The sequence below is a fragment of the Bos taurus genome, chromosome 8, assembly GCF_002263795.3.
Source record: "Bos taurus isolate L1 Dominette 01449 registration number 42190680 breed Hereford chromosome 8, ARS-UCD2.0, whole genome shotgun sequence".
NCBI lineage: Eukaryota > Metazoa > Chordata > Mammalia > Artiodactyla > Bovidae > Bos > Bos taurus.
In genome coordinates this window covers 76,107,968-76,127,200 of record NC_037335.1, presented here as the reverse complement: position 1 = coordinate 76,127,200, position 19,233 = coordinate 76,107,968, and the positions used below count along the sequence as shown (strand labels likewise).

The window sequence follows — 19,233 nt, the reverse complement described above, 5'->3', positions numbered from 1 at the left end:
TTGGAGAAGAGCCTGCAAGTGAGTGTGCATTTCCCATGTACTTGTGACTCCCAGAAGTATTTTGAATTCTCACACTGGCCTACATTTGGCCTTGAGCAATTCCTTAAAACCTAGAACTGAATTCTTACCAGATTGATGGTGTCCAGATATGGAGTCAGTCTCAAATAAGCAAATGCACCTGTGCTATATCTCCTTGGAGGCACCTGGCTTTCCTAAGATTAAGATTAATTAGATTGCTCTGAAACATCAGCTCTCCAACAAATTCCAAAAAGTTGTGGATTTACAGATTGTCTTGTGATTTTTTTTGGTTGTTGTAATAGTGGAAGCAGTGCTATCTCCAGCGTCCCTCTGTCATAAGCAGAATCCAAAGGCCCCTGAGAAACTGTTTTGTAGTTAAGTCTGTTACATGTATTAGAATGCAATTTGTAACTAATACAAGTACCAACTAGCAACATTACTCAAATATAAATTCCAAATGGAGCAAAGGTGTAAGCATCAAGAAATAAAACTGAGTACCTGAAGAATTGGGGAGAACTTAAACCTTTCTAAGTTTTCTTTTTTTAATTAAATTTATTTATTTTAATTGGAGGATAATTACTTTACAGTACTGTGATGGTTTCTGCCATACATCAGTATGAATCAGTCACAGGTATATATGTGTCCCATCCCTCCTGAACCCCCCACCACCTCCCTTCCCATCATATCCCTCCAGGTTGTCACAGAGCACTGGCTTTGGGTGCCTTGCTTCTAAGCTTTCTTAAAACACAGAAGCCATAAAACAAAATATTAATAATAAGGCTAATAAATTTTACTACATACAGTGCAGATTTTCTGCATGGCAAAAAAAAAAAGACTATCATTAATATCAAATAACAAAAATATTTGCAGAGGGCTTCCCGGTAACTCAGTGGTAAAGAATCCACTTGGTAATCCAGGAGACATGGGTTTAATCCCTGATCCAGAAAGATCTCACATGCCACGGAGCAGCTAAGTCCATGTGCCATAACTACTGAGCCTGGGCTCTAGAGTCTGGGAGCCACAGCTGTTGAGCCCACGTACCACAGCTAAGAAGCCCGCATGCCCTAGAGCCCATGCTCTGCAACGAGAAGCCACCACAATGAGAAGCCTGCACACTGCAACTAGAGAGTAGCCCCTGCTTACCATAATTAGACAAAACCCATGCAGCAACAAAGACCCAGCACAGCCAAAAATACATAACTAAATAAAATTCTAAAAATACGTGTTTGTAGAGGGCAGAGATCAAAATGGCAGAAGAAAAGGAAATGGAGCTCACCTCCTCCCACAAATACATCAAAAATACAACTACATTTGGAACAAGTCTCACAGAATACCTACTGGACACTGGCTGAAGATCTCATACAACCAAAGCTACAAGAAAGATCACTACATTACCAGGTAGGACAAGATGGAAAAAAAGGAATTGGTACGAGACCTGAACTCCTGGGAGGGAGCTAAAAAAGGGGGAAGGTTCCCTCACTCTGGGAACCCCTGTCACTGGCTGGGGGATCAGTCAGGACAAATAGGGAACTTCAAAGACTCAGGGGAGAGAGCAGCAGCTGACATTCTGCAGGTGGAACACAGAGAAAACCGCAAAGACAGTCCCAGCCACCTTGTTTCCCACTCTCCAGTTGGAAACATGCCTTGGTGGTATGCATGGGGCCTAAGTGCTGAAACATGGGCTTCAGCAGACAGACCTGGGGAGAGGACTGGGATTGGCTTTGCAGAAATAGCCCAAAGGGGCTAGAGCATGGTCTGGGCCACAACCAGGGATTTGTACAGAATGGAGCCAGATCCTCCATAGCAGCCTTATTGTTAACATACATGCAAAGAGAGAGGGAAAGCCCCCACCACAGAAGCCTCCTTCTCCACGTGTTCACACTGGGTAAGGGCCCGCCTCTAGAAGCTATGGGAGCACACAAGCACCAGCAGGTTTCTCATACATGAAGTTGGGGCTGAAATCTGAGCCAGTTCCCTATGACTGTGTGATTTGGGCAGATTTGTACCACTGGTGGCTTTCTAAGTGCAGGGGCTGCAAGACATCCAAGCAGATTACTGGTGCTCCCAAGGCTGGAGGGGGTCCAGCATTAGCAGCGGCAGGCTTTGTGGGTACACACACACAGAACTGGGGCTGCAGTCTAGGCTGATTCCTATAGCTCATAGGATGGGTACAGGTGTACAACTACAGTGGATCCAGCAGCTGGATGTAAGTGTATCAGCAGCTTTGTGGGCACAGTACCTGAGGGACATCCAGGCAGATTCCCACAGCTGAGACGAGGCCAAGGACAGTGTACTTTGTGAGCTCACACAACAAGTGACAGGCAACACCACAAAGTGCACTTTCTAGTGGACAGCTCCTGCAAGGGAATACTTAGTAGCTCCTCTCCCATCCGGAGCACTCCAGTCCCACCTACCTCATACTGCAGCTTAGAACCAAATCTGGGGGCTTCTACCCCAACAACTGGGAAACAGACTCTGCCCCTGACAGGGATGTGACAACCACAGAGCAAAGAGGAGGCCCTATTCAACATACAGTGCAGCTGTAGTCACTGCAATATTAATCACACCCCCTGTCAAGAGAATAACAGCCAGCACACACTGAGAAAAGCTGTGGAGGGTATCCATACTATAAACAGCCCTCACGTCAAAAACATTAGACTCATGCAGGCTACCAGGGAGGGTCCCACATAAAAACAGCTCTTTAAGACCACAGTAGATAACTTTCTCCTAAATTCCTAGATGGCAAAGAATCTGCCCACAATGCCAGAGACCTGGGTTTGATCCCTGGGTCAGGAAGATCCCCCAGAGAAGGGAGTGGCAACCCACTCCAGTATTCTTGCCTGGAGAATCCTATGGACAGAGACACCTGGCAGACCACAGTCCATGAAGTCGCAAAGAGTGGACATGACTGAGCGACTAAGCACACACAGAGAGAAATAGAAGTAAAATGAAGAAGTGGAGGAACCGCTCCCAATAAAAGGATAATTCCCAGGAAAGAACAATGTAACAATCCTTTCCAGTCTATTAGACTGCAAATTCAAAAAGGAGGTAATAAAAATACTGAAGGAATTAAGAAAGGCTATCAATTAAAAAAGCAGATGACTATAACAAGGAATTAGAATTATAAAGAGGAGCAGATCAAAATTAGACTCACCTGCCAAGATGAAAACTGAGCTAATGGCAATAAACAGCAAACCAAATAGTGCAGAAGAATGAATAAGTGATCTGGAACATACAGTAATAGAAATTACCCAATTAGAACAGCAAATAGACAAAAAATTTTCAATGAAAGCAATTATGAGACCTAAGGCATAATATAAAAGCAAGCCAATCTACACATTATAGGGATCCCAGAAAGGGGAAAAAAGAGAAAAAGAGATTGAAAATATATCTGAAGAAATTATGGCTGAACATTTTCCAAACCTAAAGAAGAAAATGGATGTCCAGGTACAGGAAGCACTGCTGCTGCTGCTAAGTTGATTCAGTCGTGTCCGATTCTGTGCAACCCCATAGACAGAAGCCCACCAGGCTCCCCCGTCCTTGGGATTCTCCAGGCAAGAACACTGGAGTGGGTTGCCATTTCCTTCTCCAATGCATGAAAGTGAGAAGTGAAAGTGAAGTCGCTCAGTCATGTCTGACTCTTAGCGACCCCATGGACTGTAGCCCACCAGGCTCCTCCATCCATGGGATTTTCCAGGCAAGAGTACTGGAGTAGGGTGCCATTGCCTTCTCCGACAGGAAGCACAGAGGAACCCAAAGAAGATGAGCCCAAACTGACCTACACCAAGATGTATTATAATAAAAATGGCAAAAGTTAAAGAGAGGATTCTAAAGGCAGCAAGAGAAAAGCATATTAAAAGCAAAACATTAATCACAAGGGAACTTACGAGTCTATCAGCTGATTTCTTTACAGAAATGTTGCAGGCCAAAGGGAGTGACAAGATATATTCAAAGTCCTGAAAGGTAAAAGCCTACAACCTAGGGTATTCTACCCAGCAAGGTTATAATTTAGAACAGGAGAGATAAAGAATTTCTCAGACAAAAACTAAAAGAATACAGCAATACTACACATATCCTAAAAGAAATATTAAAAGATCTTCCCTAAATAGAAAAGAAAAATGTACAGGAAAAAGAAAATCACAATAAGAAAATGAATCACTTAAAAGAAGATGTGGTACATATATACACTGAAATACTATTTAACCTTTAAAAAGAACAAAATAATACTATTGGTAGCAACATGGATAGAGCTAGAGATTATCATATTAAGTGAGATAAGAGAGAAAGACAAATACAATATGATATCACTCATGTGGGGCCCTTCCCTGGTGGTACTAGTGGTAAAGAACCCACCTGCCAAAGCCAGAGACATACGAGATGCAGGTTCTGTCCTTGGGTTGAGAAGATCCCCTGGAGGAGGGCATGACAATCCACTATAGTATTCTTGCCTGGAGAATCCCATGGACAGAGGAACCTGGCGGGCTACAGTCCATAGATCACACAGAGTCAGACACAACTGAAGTGACTTAGCAGGCAGGCACCACTCATGTGGAGTCTAATTTTTAATGTTATAAATTAATTTATTAAAAAAAAAAAAAAAGAAACAGACTCACAGATTTAGAAAACAAGCTTATGATTACCAAAAGGGAAACATGGGGTGGGGAGGAATAAAAAAGAACTTGAGGTTAACATATATACACTGCAATACATAAAACAGATAATCAACAAAGACCCACTGTATAGCACAGGGAACTCTACTCAATATTCTGTGATAACCCATGTGGAAAAACCATATTCAGATGCGGATAACCCATCTGAAAAAGAATGAATATATGTGTAACTGAATCATTATGCTATATACCTGAAACTAAAACAACACTGTAAAGCAACTATACTCCAATATAATTAATAAAACAAAAAGTAAATCACTTAAATAAGGCACTACACAGGATTTTTAAAATAAAAAAAAATTGTGAGAGTGATTATAACCATAATGAACAACAAAAGGATAAACATGAAGTTTTAAAAGAAGACATCAAAATCATAAAATGTTGGGTGGGGACATAAGAAAACGTAGTTTTTTTTTAAGAATGTGTTTGAGCTTATATGACTACCACTAAAGCAAGTAGATATAGTAATGGGTTAACACACTTGAAAAGCAAAGTGAAAGTGAAAGTGAAGCCACTCAGTCGTGTCCGACTCTTTGCGACCCCATGGACTGTAGCCTATCAGGCTCCTCCGTCCATGGGATTTTCCAGGCAAGACTGGAGTGGATTGCCATTTCCTTCCCCAGGGGATCTTCCCGACCCAGGAATCAAACCCGGATCTCCCGCATTGCAGGCAGGCGTTTTACCATCTGAGCCATCAGGGAAGCCCCTTGAAAAGCAGGGTAATCACAAATCAAAAACGTACAATAGATTCACAAAAACCAAAAAGAGAACACAGATCAGATCACATCAGTTGCTCAGTCGTGTCCGACTCTTTGTGACCCCATGAATTGCAGCACACCGGGCCTCCCTGTCCATCACCAACTCCCGGAGTTCACTGAGACTCAGGTCCATCGAGTCAGTGATGCCATCCAGCCATCTCATCCTCTGTCGTCCCCTTCTCCTACTGCCCCCAATCCCTCCCAGCATCAGAGTCTTTTCCAATGAGTCAACTCTTCACATGAGGTGGCCAAAGTACTGGAGTTTCAGCTTTAGCATCATTCCTTCCAAAGAAATCCCAGGGCTGATCTCCTTCAGAATGGACTGGGTGGATCTCCTTGCAGTCCAAGGGACTCTCAAGAGTCTTCTCCAACACCACAGTTCAAAAGCATCAATTCTTCGATGCTCAGCCTTCTTCACAGTCCAACTCTCACATCCATACATGACCACAGGAAAAAACATAGCCTTGACTAGACGGACCTTTGTTGGCAAAGTAATGTCTCTGCTTTTGAATATGCTATCTAGGTTGGTCATAACTTTCCTTTCAAGGAGTAAGCATCTTTTAATTTCATGGCTGAAGTCACCATCTGCAGTGATTTTGGAGCCCAGAAAAATAAAGTCTGACACTGTTTCCACTGTTTCCCCATTTATTTCCCATGAAGTGGTGGGACCGAATGCCATGATCTTCGTTTTCTGAATGTTGAGCTTTAAGCCAACTTTTTCACTCTCCACTTTCACTTTCATCAAGAGGCTTTTGAGTTCCTCTTCACTTTCTGCCATAAGGGTGGTGTCATCTGCATAGGTGAGGTTATTGATATTTCTCCCGGCAATCTTGAGTCCAGCTTGTGTTTCTTCCAGTCCAGCGTTTCTCATGATGTACTCTGCATAGAAGTTAAATAAACAGGGTGACAATATATAGCCTTGACATACTCCTTTTCCTATTTGGAACCAGTCTGTTGTTCCATGTCCAGTTCTAACTGTTGCTTCCTGACCTGCATACAAATTTCTCAAGAGGCAGATCAGGTGGTCTGGTATTCCCATCTCTTAAAGAATTTCCCACAGTTGATTGTGATCCACACAGTCAAAGGCTTTGGCATAGTCAATAAAGCAGAAATAGATGTTTTTCTGGAACTCTCTTGCTTTTTCAATGGTCCAGCGGATGTTGGCAATTTGATCTCTGGTTCCTCTGCCTTTTCTAAATCCAGCTTGAACATCAGGAACTTCACGGTTCACATATTGCTGGAGCCTGGCTTGGAGAATTTTGAGCATTACTTTACTCGCGTGTGAGATGAGTGCAATTGTGCGGTAGTTTGAGCATTCTTTGGCATTGCCTTTCTTTGGGATTGGAATGAAAACTGACCTTTTCCAGTCCTGTGGCCACTGCTGAGTTTTCCAAATTTGCTGGCATATTGAGTGCAGCACTTTCACAACATCATCTTTCAGGATTTGAAATTAGCTCAACTGGAATTCCATCCCCTCCACTAGCTTTGTTCGTAGTGATGCTTTCTAAGGCCCACTTGACTTCATATTCCAGGATGTCTGGCTCTAGGTCAGTGATCACACCATTGTGATTATCTGGGTCGTGGAGATCTTTTTTGTACAGTTCTTCTGTGTATTCTTGCCATCTCTTCTTAATATCTTCTGCTTCTGTTAGGTCCATACCATTTCTTTCCTTTATCAAGCCCATCTTTGCATGAAATGTTCCTTCCATCAAACCCTAAAAGCAAAAAAAAGAACAAAGAAGAAATTCAAAATCAACTGGAAAACAAGGTTTAAAATGACAATAAATGCATGTCTGTCAATAATCACCTAAAACGTCAATGGACTAACTGATCCGATCAAAAGACATAGAATGGCAAGTTGGATAATAAAAGCTTACAATATGCTGCCTACAAGAGATCCACTGTAGGGTGAAGAACACACACAGACTGAAGGTAAGGAGGTGGAAAAAGATACTTCATGTAAATGGAAATGACAGTGAAGTGGGGGCAGCAATACTCATATCAGACAAAACAGACTTTAAAACAAAGGCCATAAACAAAAATACTATATAATAATAAAAAAATCAGTACAAGAAAAGGATATTACACTTGCTAACATATATGCATTCAATATAGGAGCACCTAAATACATAAAACAAACACAGACATAAGGGAGAAGTTGACAGGAATGCAATACAATAATAGTAAGAGACTTTTAACACCCCACCAACATCAGTGGACAGATCTTTCAGACAGAAAATCAGTAAGGTAACATATTCTAAATGACACAATAGAACAGTTAGACTTAATTGATATTTTTAGGATATTGAATTTTTAAAAACCTACAGAATACATGTTCTTTTCAATTGCACATGGAATGTTCTCTAGGATAGGCAACAAGCCTCAAGAAATTTAAGATTAAATTTAATCATTTCAAGCATCTTTTCTGACCTCAACAGACAACTCGGTTTAACCTCTGTACTAAGGATTATATAACAATGTATCCTGCTTGAGGACAGTTTCTCCTTCTTGAAAGCCTTCTGACTAATCCTGTTATTTTAGAATGTATATTATGGGAGTGGGTCTGGTAAAATCTTTCTATTGTTAGTTCTAATCCTGTCATCTTAAAATGTAAATTGTAGGAGTGGGTCTAATAAGATCTTTCAACCTTGAGACATTCTTTTGATTTATTGTAAATCAACAGCATGAAACTAGAAATCAACCACAGAAAAAGAAATGAGAAAAAAATGATTACACGGAGCCTGAACAATATCCAACTAAAAACCCAATGGGTCAATGAGGAAATCAAAGAGGAAATTAAAAAATACTTTGAGACAAATGACAATGAAAATACAACCATACAATATCTACAGCAAAAGCAGTCTAAAAGAGGGAATATAGAGCAATTCAGAGAAATATAGACCTTCCTCAAAAAGCAAGAAAATTTCCAAAAAACCTAACCTACCACCTAAAAGAATTAGAAAAAGAACAATCAAAATCTCAAATTAGCTGCTGCTGCTGCTAAGTCCCTCAGTCATGTCTGACTCTTTGCGACCCACTGGACTACAGCCCACCAGGTTAACTCTGTCCATGGGATTCTCCAGGCAAGAATACTGGAGTGGGTTGCCATGCCTTCCTCCAGAGTGTTAGGTATGTAGAATAGGGCAAAAGAAGTCCAAAATGGCGGTGGCTAAAAGACAAGGAAGGTCAAAGGAAGGTCCGAGGACCAGAGTGAAAACTTCAGGCAGAACAAACAGCACTCCTGGCTAAGCCCAATTTGCATAGGGCAGGCCCAGGTGGAGAAAAAAAACATACAAAAGGAGGAGCCAAAGCGTTTTCTCACGGACTCTCTCTCCCGAGTGCATGCGCTCGCTCTCTCTCTCTTTCTCTCTCTCTTTCTCTCTCCCTCTCTCCCCCTCCCTCCCCACGCACTCCTCCACTCTCTTCTCTTCAAGTCTTGGATTCTCCTGCTATCTTCTAAATAAAATAGAGCTGTAACATTCAACTCCAGTTTCACTCTACCCAGGACCCTTCTCTGTCTATGCATCCTAATCCTCACTGTGTTTTTTCCCCTTAGGAATGGGATGTTTGTGACCTGGGCTTCACAGATGAATAAATGATTCCATTTGTTTTCCATTGCTGGTTCTTACTTTGTGTGGATTAGTCTTATCTTAGAAACCAGTGAAGTGGTTTTGGGTTGCTGGCTGTAAAAGCAACATGACTGAAAATATCTTTGTGTCCTTGACACTGTCCAGCTTAGGACTGAGCGCAGATTGATCACTCACCATGCTAGATGGATAGAGGCCTGGACACTGGAGGAAGGACCAAGTGGTAACTTCAGAGATATTGAGGCCAAGAATTTTTTTGGCTGTGAGATCACTGTTACCAGGGAAAGACTCTCTCAAGGAAATTCAGAAATTTTGAGATATTGGAGTCAGATCACAATATCCACAGACAGCCAAGCAGGTAATATAATGTCTAAATCTAATAGTCAAGGTGTAGGAATGATGGGTCTTGGGAGTGATTGGAAAACACCCGTCATGCCTAAAAGTTACCAAATAAGCCACTGTGTTTGACTACTGAAGCCCATGAGTCCTAGAGCCAGCAACCCAAAACTACTGAGCCAGCATGCTGCAACTTTTGAAGCCCATACACCTAGAGCCTGTTGTCCACAACTGGAGATTAGCCCCCACTCTCTACAACTAGAGAAAGCCCCCACTCTCCACAACTAGAGAAAGCCCAAGAGCAGCAAGGAAGACCCAGAGCAGCCATAAATAAAGTTCTCCATTCCCAAGCCATACCCAGTCTCTGCTGTCCCTAAGCTAATGTATGCTTCTCATGTACATTTTCAGTACAGGTGGAGTTTACATAGGTTCCTCTGTCCCAGCTACTCTTTCTCAAAAGGTACCTAATGTTCCTAAACACTCAGTTTTCAGTGGATGGCTGACAAGACAGCTGTCACAAAGGAAAAGCAGAGCTGTCAGGCTGGTGGAGGCTGTGGAAAGTGAAGACAGACTGGAAGCAAAGACACTGCCTGCAAGCAACACCTTCAGTCCTTACAACAAGATGCCCTCATTTACAGACTGAATCACCACGTGAGCTTCTCTAGACAGGTATGTCTTCTGACACCACACCTGCCTTGTGAAACAGGCCGGCTTTGTGATGTAGTCTGATGGCTGGTTCCGTCATCTGTGAGGTAGAGACCACAGGCATAGCATGGAGAGTCATTAGGCACCAGGACCCTGAGTGCCTACATATAGGAATGGTTGGTCTCCTCATGCTAATGAGGTTTTAGACCATGCTGATCCCGACTTCTGTTCTGTGGGATTTAGGGTATCTCTTATATATCTATGGTTCCATCTTCATTATTATCCTAACTATCTGGCAAGTGAAAGAGAGTTACCATGGATTAACAGAACATAAAAGGAGCTTCTGCCCGGTAGGGAAATGCTATGACCATGGCTACACTAGTTAAATCTTAGATAAGACACATTCAGTTACTCTTTATAGTACTTATCTTTCTCAGAGCCTAGAAATAATGCCCTGCTAGCCCACCCCTTCTGTATATTCTAGTTGAAAAATTAAGAATTTCTATCTAACTTGGGTTGAGTGCTAGATAAAATGGAATCTACCTCACTGGATTTCTTCTGACCTCCAAAAATGGGGGATTTTTCTTATTGGTGGACTTAGTAAGCAGAAGTCCTTGGCTGAGGGCCACCAACCATTTAATCCATTCCATTATCCCTCCTGTATCACATTAAGCCCCCTGACAAACTTGTCCTGAGAAAGGGGACAGGAGGTATAGAACATGGAAAGCACTGAAGTAAGTGCGAAATAAGTAAAAAAATGAAATGTTCAGGTGAAAAACTGGAGTACAGGACAAACATATAGACAAGTGTATAAAATGCAGACAGATATACAGAAAGAGACTGGGAAATGTATATTTCCTTTGTTTCATTTTGGATGTGAAAAAAAATGATGTCCCAGCGTCACACTCTTTTAATTCTTTTTCTTTAAGAGTCACCGAAAAGTCAGACAAGGGGCTAGAGATGCAGCGTCAAGAGGTAAAGTCTCAGTCTCTGCTCTCACTCCCCTCCACTGTGGGCAAGGAACCCTGTCCCTTGATGGGCCCTGGTGCCAGGAGCCAGGTACTCTAACCACTGAAGACTTCCATTGTCTAAGCTGACAAATTCTCCCAGAAAAAAAATAGGGGGGATGGGAAATCAGAGTCTGGGAATGTTCTAAAGTCCACCTTACCCCCAGGAATGAAAAGAGGAAACACGGGAGAAGTCCTTAACTGTGTCACTTACTAGTTTTATGACCCTCTGGAAGTCTCTTCATCTCTCAGTCTTGTTCCTACGAAACAGTATCTGATGATCCTGCCTCACTCACAGCATAGCTGTGAAGATCAAATGAGAGCAGGCCCAGAAGAGCACATCAAAACTGGTTAAGTCATACACAGACGTGCTTTACAGCACTCACTGTTGGAGTTTGCAATCTCCTCTCATTCAAAGGCTTCCTATAGGAGTCCCTGAACCCTCTCCTTTTCCATATAACACTGTCTCCTGGTTTCTCAGCTAGGAGACTTTCCCAGGAAGAAGCTGAGAAGCCGTGGGAGCTGCTTTCTGTCATGAGAAGGTGATCTCTTGCTCTTTGCAGTCTCCCAATTCCCAACCTAGCCTGTGATCATTTGTCTGTTTGACCTGTGACAAGGTTGGAGAGGAGAATGGCTGGGAGGGAGCCAGACACATTGGAGCCTGGAGCACTGGTTTGGAGGGTTGCCAGGGCAAGGGGCGCTCAGCTACTTCAGAAGAGTGTCCTAGTTCTCTGTGCTAGGCTCAAGTGGCCCTGGAATTCAGGAGTTCACTAGTAGATGCACTAGTTCATAAAAGACTCTACATGGTTTTGCACTCAAGCCACAAGACAAGTTATACAGTCAGGCGAATAGATAATTAAGTGCATAATTAATTCATCATTTTCATATTCTCTTTACAGCTACACCCATTCAAGGGCAGACCCCTGGACCCTGCTGACATTACCTCCTCTGGTTCTGTCTTCAGGGAGGTCAGTTCCTGGGACAGCCCTCAGACAGGAGCTTGTCATATTATTTCTTTCTTCTCTAGAGAAAGGGGATGGACTCTCAAGAGATGTTGTGTACACTCTTTAATCCCCAGAACAGAGTTCCCAAAAGCATCTCCTTTTTCATAGTTTGGAAATACTGAATACCAGGTCACAGCCTCGGCCCCTAAAGAGAATGACTCCAGGTTCTACATGGTGATGTTCCTGGTGCTGTGCCATCAGCTAAACATTGCACCCCCTGCCTGCCTTCTCCTAGCTCAGCTTCTCAACACAGGTCACAAAGGACTCACCGACCACCCACTCTCTCAAGGCCCTGTGCTCCCATCAGTTGTCTGAGACCTCATCCAACAAGCCCCAGGCCCTCAGCCCAGCCCACCATAACTCGCCAAATGTCATTTCCCTAGGGGAAAAAACAGATGAGTAAACAGGCAGCAGAGGCAGGCCTCTGAGCTTATAGGACTAGGGGAGGGCAGCCCAGTCTGAGGCCAAAGAGGCAGCTGTCACTCCATCAGTAACAGACGGTTGCTATGTTTCCCTCCCCAGCCAGGACTGGCTTCCTCAAGAGGGGAGTGTGCGGCAGCTCCTGTGTGAAGATCCCTGCTGCCAAACCTGCAACGGCATGGCTCTGGAGATTCAGCAGGTGCTGGCAGAGGAGAATACCCTGGTCTCCCCCACTTCAGGGGGGCCAGCACAGGGCTCCTCTTGCCTAGAGGTTTTGTCCACTCCTAAAGTTTCTTTCCAGCAGAGTATGGAGCATCATTCCCCACACTCCAAAGACCTTTCACATCCATCTGCAAACTTCACAGTGTCACAGAAGTCCTTGGCACAGTCAGTGGCCCAGTCAACTGGTACAGCTGGCATCCATGATTACTGGGCTGAACAACTCAAGCTAAGGCAGGGATTTCAAATGCCAGAAGTGCCCGGGGTCCCAGAGACTATGCTTTCTTCGAGATTTGAGGAGCCAAGGGTTTCAGTGAACCTGCAGGAGATAATCCAGAGCCACCCCAACCTTGTCTATGGGAATCAAGGCCAGCAGCCCTTGAATACCCAGGTCTCTCTCCTGACCCTGAATCGAGAAATCACAGCTCTAACACATCCTGTGGCCTTAAATATGGTCACTGTTCTCCCTGCCCACCTGCCGTTCCTTAGTCCTGAAGTCCTGAGGCTTCTTGAGGTGCATGTAAGAAGACTGATGCATTTCCAGAGGTGGGGGCTCCCCAGACGTGTGGAAGAGTCCCTGAGGCAGCTTATGCCAAACCCGCCACTATTTTGCCACCCTGTACATAATCAACCAGTTTCTTTCATCCAGAATGATATTTCTCAGTTCTCTGTTGAGAAATTCAGGACCATTTCATACCAGAACTGGGGCTCATGTATAGCTGGCCAACCCACCCAGGCCTTCTGGGTTTCTGAATGGTCCATTATGGACCCAGAACAAAGACAGTATGACCAAATCTCAAACCGTATGACTCTAGCCTCACCCTATGTAGCTCTCAAAGAATTAAGGGGCCTTTATCTAATGCCTGGGCAACAGGCTAGTGATTCAGAGGGCCCTGTGCAGCTGAAATACAGCCAGCTATTCTGTGGCCTCCCTTCTCTGCACAGCGAGTCCCTGGTTGACACCTTCTTGGGTTATCAAGGCCTCTCCATGAACGGGAGCATGTCCAAGCACTCCTTGAAGTATCCTTTTCTCTTCAAGGAGCTCTCCTGCTTCCCTCTGATGCCTAAAACTCTGCTCCAGTCAGTTCTACCCTCTTCTCCATCTTCCCCAAATTGGACAGCTCCACCTGAGCACCAACAAGCTCAGATCAGTAGCCCCTTGCTGACTCTGGACGAATGTGAGGCCTTGGAGTCGCACCTGCTGCAGAGGCAGCTCCAGCTTCGGTGGGACTTTCCAGATGTTTTCCAGAGAGATCAGCACACTGAGAGCCCTGTGCAGTGTAAGCCCAGTGACCAAGCCCAATCTTCTGAGACTGGTAAAACTTCCTGGCCAGGTCAGCCTGTCTCCATCATCACAAAGAAACTATTCTTCCCGGAGCAGGCCAGGAGGCTGCTGGAATTCCACCTCCAGAGACAGTTGGTTCATGATCGCTCGAGCCTGCCCTGGAAGATCCAGCGGTCCCTCCAGTTGCTCCTGCCCTCTGCTGGCCAGCAGACTCTGTCCAGGAGCAGCACAGCCCTGGACAATGTGAATGTCCCCCAACCCACAGATCTAGAGGGCACTGGGGTTGGCAACCCACTCCCAGCCATTAAGGGCCCAGCGTCAGTCCCTATGCCACATGTGATTGACCAGGCCAAGGCAACACTGCAGAGCCATGTTGACTCCAAATGCGAGGAGATTCACCAGGGCAAGGTTCCTGTCTGCATATGTGGCTCTTGCGAGTTCAGAATTCCTGGGGGCCTGCAAGTGGCTCCCTTCACCTGCATCCAAGAAAGCAAGCCCCTGGAACTACAGGCAGCAGATGACCTGGACCAACGACAGGAAGTTACACCCTGGATGCCAACAGCCCTTGACCAGCATCAACAAGCCTCATCAGATGCTCTCATTAAACATCCTAAGTTGCCCTGGGCCCTGTCTCAGGGAGCCATTGAGAAACTGAAGACAACTTTACAGCACAAGTATCTGGCCTTCTTGTCAGGGCTGCCTGCTCTTTATTATGTGGCTCTCTCCAGGGCTATGGCTCCAGCAATTACTTCCCCAGCTATGAAGACAGAGATGGTGCCTGGACCTGTCCAATTCCCAACAGAACCTCTGACTCAGGTGCCCTCACCTGAAGAGCAGGGTCTGAGTCCTGGGCCAGGCTTTCAAGATGGCAATGAGGCTTGTGCAGACGCTGCAGGTGAATTCCAGGCTGAAGTGCAGATAGAAGAGATAATCAAGATGGTGCCTCAAGAAAGCCAGACAGGGCCTGTGAGGCCCTGCTCACTCAAGGAACCTATCTTGGCTAAACTAAATTTCCATCTGAGAAAGAAGATCCTAGAGATACAACTGGGAATTCCCCTAAAGGCAAGGGCGTCCAGAGAAAAAACTGTAGCAATGCCAAAGGACATGTGCACACAGGAGTCTCCTGGGAAGCTAGACAACCAAGGAAAACCACCACTCCAGGATCTCCCCATCCCACCAGACACACCACGTTCCCCAGATCCAGAATGGCTCCACCTCACAGAAGAGCTAGCCACGGAGTTAAAGACAGTGCCTCAGAAACAGAAGCAACATCATTCCAGTGCAGCACACTGTGATTCTGTCCACTGGGCCACCCAGATCTCACAATCCAGTGGGGACATGACAGAGGCCAAAGCCCAGGTGCTTTGTGCTCAGCTGGAAGCCAGTGTGAACAACCCCAGCCTGGAGGAGCCCCAGAGCTCTGAACCCCAGAGGCCTGATAAGAGCAAGGACTCAGCCCAAGTTCCCACACTGGCAGAAAAGAGAAAGAAGCTAGGCAAACCCAAATCAGTTGGGGAGCACGGAGAAGGGGATGCAAGCTTCACACTCTCCTCCACAAGAGAAAAAAACCACTCAACTGAAGCGCAGAGGCCAGAAGGGGTGCTCCTGAACAGGACACCCCACAGCTCCTGTTGCCAGAGACGTCATTTTCACTTTGATGCTCCCTGCCAGCACAGTCCTCAGCATCACCCTCAGCTTAAACTCCCAGAGCTACCTCCTGGAGTCCCTGAGGGAAAAGACTCTGAGAAGAATGACCCGCGAGCCAGTCAAGCCAAGCTCAATGTCATCCTCAAACCAGCAAGAGTTCCTGAGAATGCCCAGGTGGTACCCCAGGTGTCACAGGGCCAGCCTTTCCTGGGCCAACTCACTCCAGGTAACCCATTGCGGGGCCACACTTTACATGGTCAGATGTTGCAGGGGCCAGTGATGCCAGGCTATACTCACCAGAGGCCCAGTCTTCCAGATTCTGGCTTTAGAAATAAGATGAAATCTTTTTTGCACTGTATTAACCTCAAAACAAAAGGCAAAGGACATAAGGAATCCACGTCCTCCACCTCTGAGAAAATGGCTAACACAAGAAAAGTAAATGTAACAAAGAGCCTGGCTCCAGCCAAAAGTCCCAAGGAGAGAACTAAGACAGAGAAGACAAGAGGGGACCTGAAGGCCCAATTTCCACCCCCTGAGAAGCAGATGGGCCTGGTCTTCACGGACATACCCCGGTCCCTGGACAGCAAGTTCTGGCACCACTCCCACTCGCATCAACTCCACTCAGCCTCTGTTCTGAGCAACCCCCACCACTGCCCTCGGCACTGTCCTCGAGTGGTTTGTGCCACACAACCAGGGAATCCACCATGACCCTCAGCTGTCACCTCAGACAAAAGCACTGGTCTGCTCAAGAAGACTCATCGCAATCAAAAGACTTCATGGTCTACCCAATGTCTGCATCCCTTGAAGAGGATACTACTGTAATTTTCATTAATGTACAGGTGGGCAGAATACCACCCAAAATACACTCTATATGTCTAAGCAGAGAGTTGTGTGTCTGCTCTTTACTCCACTGTGGTGTGTTCAGGAAAGGCACATGGGAAGTAAATGTTCTTCCTATCTAGAAAAGGAGCTGTAACTCACACTTAAGCTGGGTCAGCATTCCACACAACACCCCCCTCACTGGACTGTGGAGAAAGGGACTTAAGCAGAGAAGGAAGGCCCTTGTCTAAGGTACACTGAAAGTAAAGATCAGGCTTGACTTCTATCATGGCATCCTTGGGCACAGAGGACCATTGTGGGCCTGAGGATAGTACTGTCAAGAAGGAGTAGCCAGGAATCCCACAAGCAAAATTCATTGATGATTTCTATATATGCCCACAATCTGGAGGGAAGTGCCAGTGTTCCAGCTTTGAGGAGGTGCTTTGGTTTATTATCAACAGCATATTAATATAACTCATGTCAGAAGCAAATGGTAGAATCTCCCCTCTTTGCCCCTCTTTGGCTAGATCGTTCTGGAGAACACACCTGGGAGGCTGCTGGAGCTCTCTCGCCTGTATCCCACTTCCACTGCCTATCAGCTGCATGGAGTGAATGACACCTGGGGAGGCACACAAATCATTACATTAGTATGACATGTAATGAAACAGGGAATCCTGCCGCAGGATTACTGAAGTACTCTTCTTAGGAGGACCCCAGAAGGGTCACAATAAAAATAACCTTGATTATGCTGTACACTAACAGTGCCATGTGTCAATTATATCTTAAAACTGGCAGGGAATTCCCTGGTGGTCCGGTGGTTAGGACTCGGCAGGAGGCATGGGTTTGATCCCTGGTCAGGGAACTAAGATTCCACAAGCTGAACCACATAGCCAAAGTAAAAATGGGAAGAAAAATATTTAAAAAAAAAAAAAAAAAAAACACCTTGAGAAGTGTCTTATATTCAATTAAAATATTTGCTTCCTTACTATATGCAAGGTACTATCACAATCACAGCAAAGACATAGGAAGTACACAATGGAGTTCATGATTTCATGGGACAGTCTCACCTGCCCAAATTGTAAATCAACATAAATACCTGAATGGCCAATATTCACCTTAAACTACACAACAGTGAACTCCTGAGTCCCTGCCCCAACCATCATCTAATTACATATACAAAACATGCTCCAATCACAGTAGTCACATCAGTTAATAGCAATTCTGTCTTTCCAGTTGTTCTGGACAAAAACAGTGGTGTCATCCTTGACATTTTTCCTGATCATTCACATCCAAACCATCCTTTTGGCTACATCTTATGAAATGAATTCAAAACATGACCATTTCTCTCTCTGATGCTATGATTACTGCAATAGTAACATGACTAATCTCTCAGCTTCTGCCTGAGATCATACTTCTAACATTTTTTTTCTCAACACAGAAGCTTGCTGCACCTAAGGTAAGGTCCTAGCTGTTGATAATTAGATAGAAAGATAGATTAGATGGTGATGATGGTGGTGATGCAGAAATGGAGGAAGGGAAGGGGAGGGAGGAGGAGGAGAAAGAAGGAAATAAAGAAAAATTGAAATGTAAAACCATAAAACTGAATAAGACCACCAAGGCAATGATTCACAAACAAAGAACAGATCTAAGGACCAGGTTCTGGGACAGCCCAACATTAAGAAATTGAAGGGATTAAGCTTCTGGTTCAGGATGGCAGAGTAGAAGGACATGTGCTCATCTCCTCCTGGGAGAACACCAAAATCACAACTAGTTGTTGAACAAGCATCAACAGGAGAACACTGGAATCCACCAAAAAAAAGATACCCCATGTCCAAAGACAAAGAAGCCACAGCAAGATGTCCCTCCCAGCAGGAAGCTTACACAAGCCTCTTAACTTCCTCCATCAGAGGGCAGACAGAAGAAGCAAGAACCACAAAACCACAGAGGCTACTCCGCCATAAAAGGAATGCATTTAAATCTGTTCTAATGAGGTGGACAAAACTAGGGCCCATTATATAGAGTGAAGTAAGTCAGAAAGAGAAATATAAATATCATATATTGACGTATATGGAATCTGAAGAGATGGTGCTGATGAATTTACAGAAATTTTACAATACCATGTGTAAAACAGACAGCCAGTGGGGATTTTCTGTATGATTCAGGGAACTCAAACAGGGGCTCTGCAGCAGGCTGAAGGGTGGAGTGGAGAGGGAGATGAGAGGGAGGTCTGGGAGGGAGGGGACATGGGTGTGCCTATGGCTGATTCTTAATGTATGACAGAAAACCACAAAATTCTATAAAGCAATTATCCTCCAATTAAAAAAAAAAAAGCAGCAATCCCACAGAAGCTAGAACAAAAACCACATTACAGAAAGTTAATCAGGATGAAAAAGCAGAAAGTTATGTCCCAGATGAAGGGACAAGGTAAAACCCCAGAACAACTAAATGAAGTGGAGACAGACAACCTTCCAGAAAAAGAATTTAGAATAATGATAGTGAAGATGATTCAGGACCTCGGGAAAACAATGGAGAAGGTGCAAGAAATGTTTACCAAAGACCTAGAAGAACTAAAGAACAAACAAACAGAGATGAATAATACACTGCTGCTGCTGCTGCTGCTTAGTCGCTTCAGTTGTGTCCGACTCTGTGTGACCCCATAGACGGCAGCCCATCAGGCTCCCCTGTCCCTGGGATTCTCCAGGCAAGAACACTGGAGTGGGTTGCCATTTCCTTCTCCAATGCATGAAAGTGAAAAGTGAAAGTGAAGTCGCTCAGTCAACAGAATAACTGGGGCAAAAGAATGGATAAATGACCTGGA

General features: G+C 44.7%; 1 protein-coding gene across 2 annotated transcripts; it reads left to right on the top strand.

Moving 5' to 3' along the window:
• Nucleotides 1-10,157: 10,157 nt before the first annotated feature.
• On the top strand, nucleotides 10,158-16,491 carry FAM205A (family with sequence similarity 205, member A). 2 transcript variants are annotated; one of them, XM_059889501.1, is made up of 5 exons: nucleotides 10,158-10,364; nucleotides 10,944-10,989; nucleotides 11,503-11,563; nucleotides 11,921-11,989; nucleotides 12,548-16,491. In XM_059889501.1, exons 1-5 carry the CDS (start codon nucleotides 10,224-10,226, stop codon nucleotides 16,302-16,304), a joined length of 4,074 nt encoding a protein of 1,357 aa, XP_059745484.1. In that variant the 5' UTR covers nucleotides 10,158-10,223; the 3' UTR covers nucleotides 16,305-16,491. The 2 variants fall into 2 exon arrangements, with proteins under 2 accessions (XP_059745484.1, XP_002689851.1); XM_002689805.5 differs by lacking the exon at nucleotides 11,921-11,989 and having other exon boundaries at nucleotides 10,159-10,364; nucleotides 12,548-16,489.
• The last annotated feature ends 2,742 nt before the right edge of the window (nucleotides 16,492-19,233 follow it).

Excerpts from the sequence above, each read along its gene's own strand:
- FAM205A (XM_059889501.1), top strand. The coding sequence starts at position 10,224 with ATGCTGATCCCGACTTCTGTTCTGTGGGATTTAGGGTATCTCTTATAT. Across the intron at positions 10,365-10,943 it reads ATAAAAGGAGCTTCTGCCCG|AGTCACCGAAAAGTCAGACA; the intron begins GTAGGGAAATGC and ends TTTTTCTTTAAG. Across the intron at positions 10,990-11,502 it reads TAGAGATGCAGCGTCAAGAG|CTAGGAGACTTTCCCAGGAA; the intron begins GTAAAGTCTCAG and ends CTGGTTTCTCAG.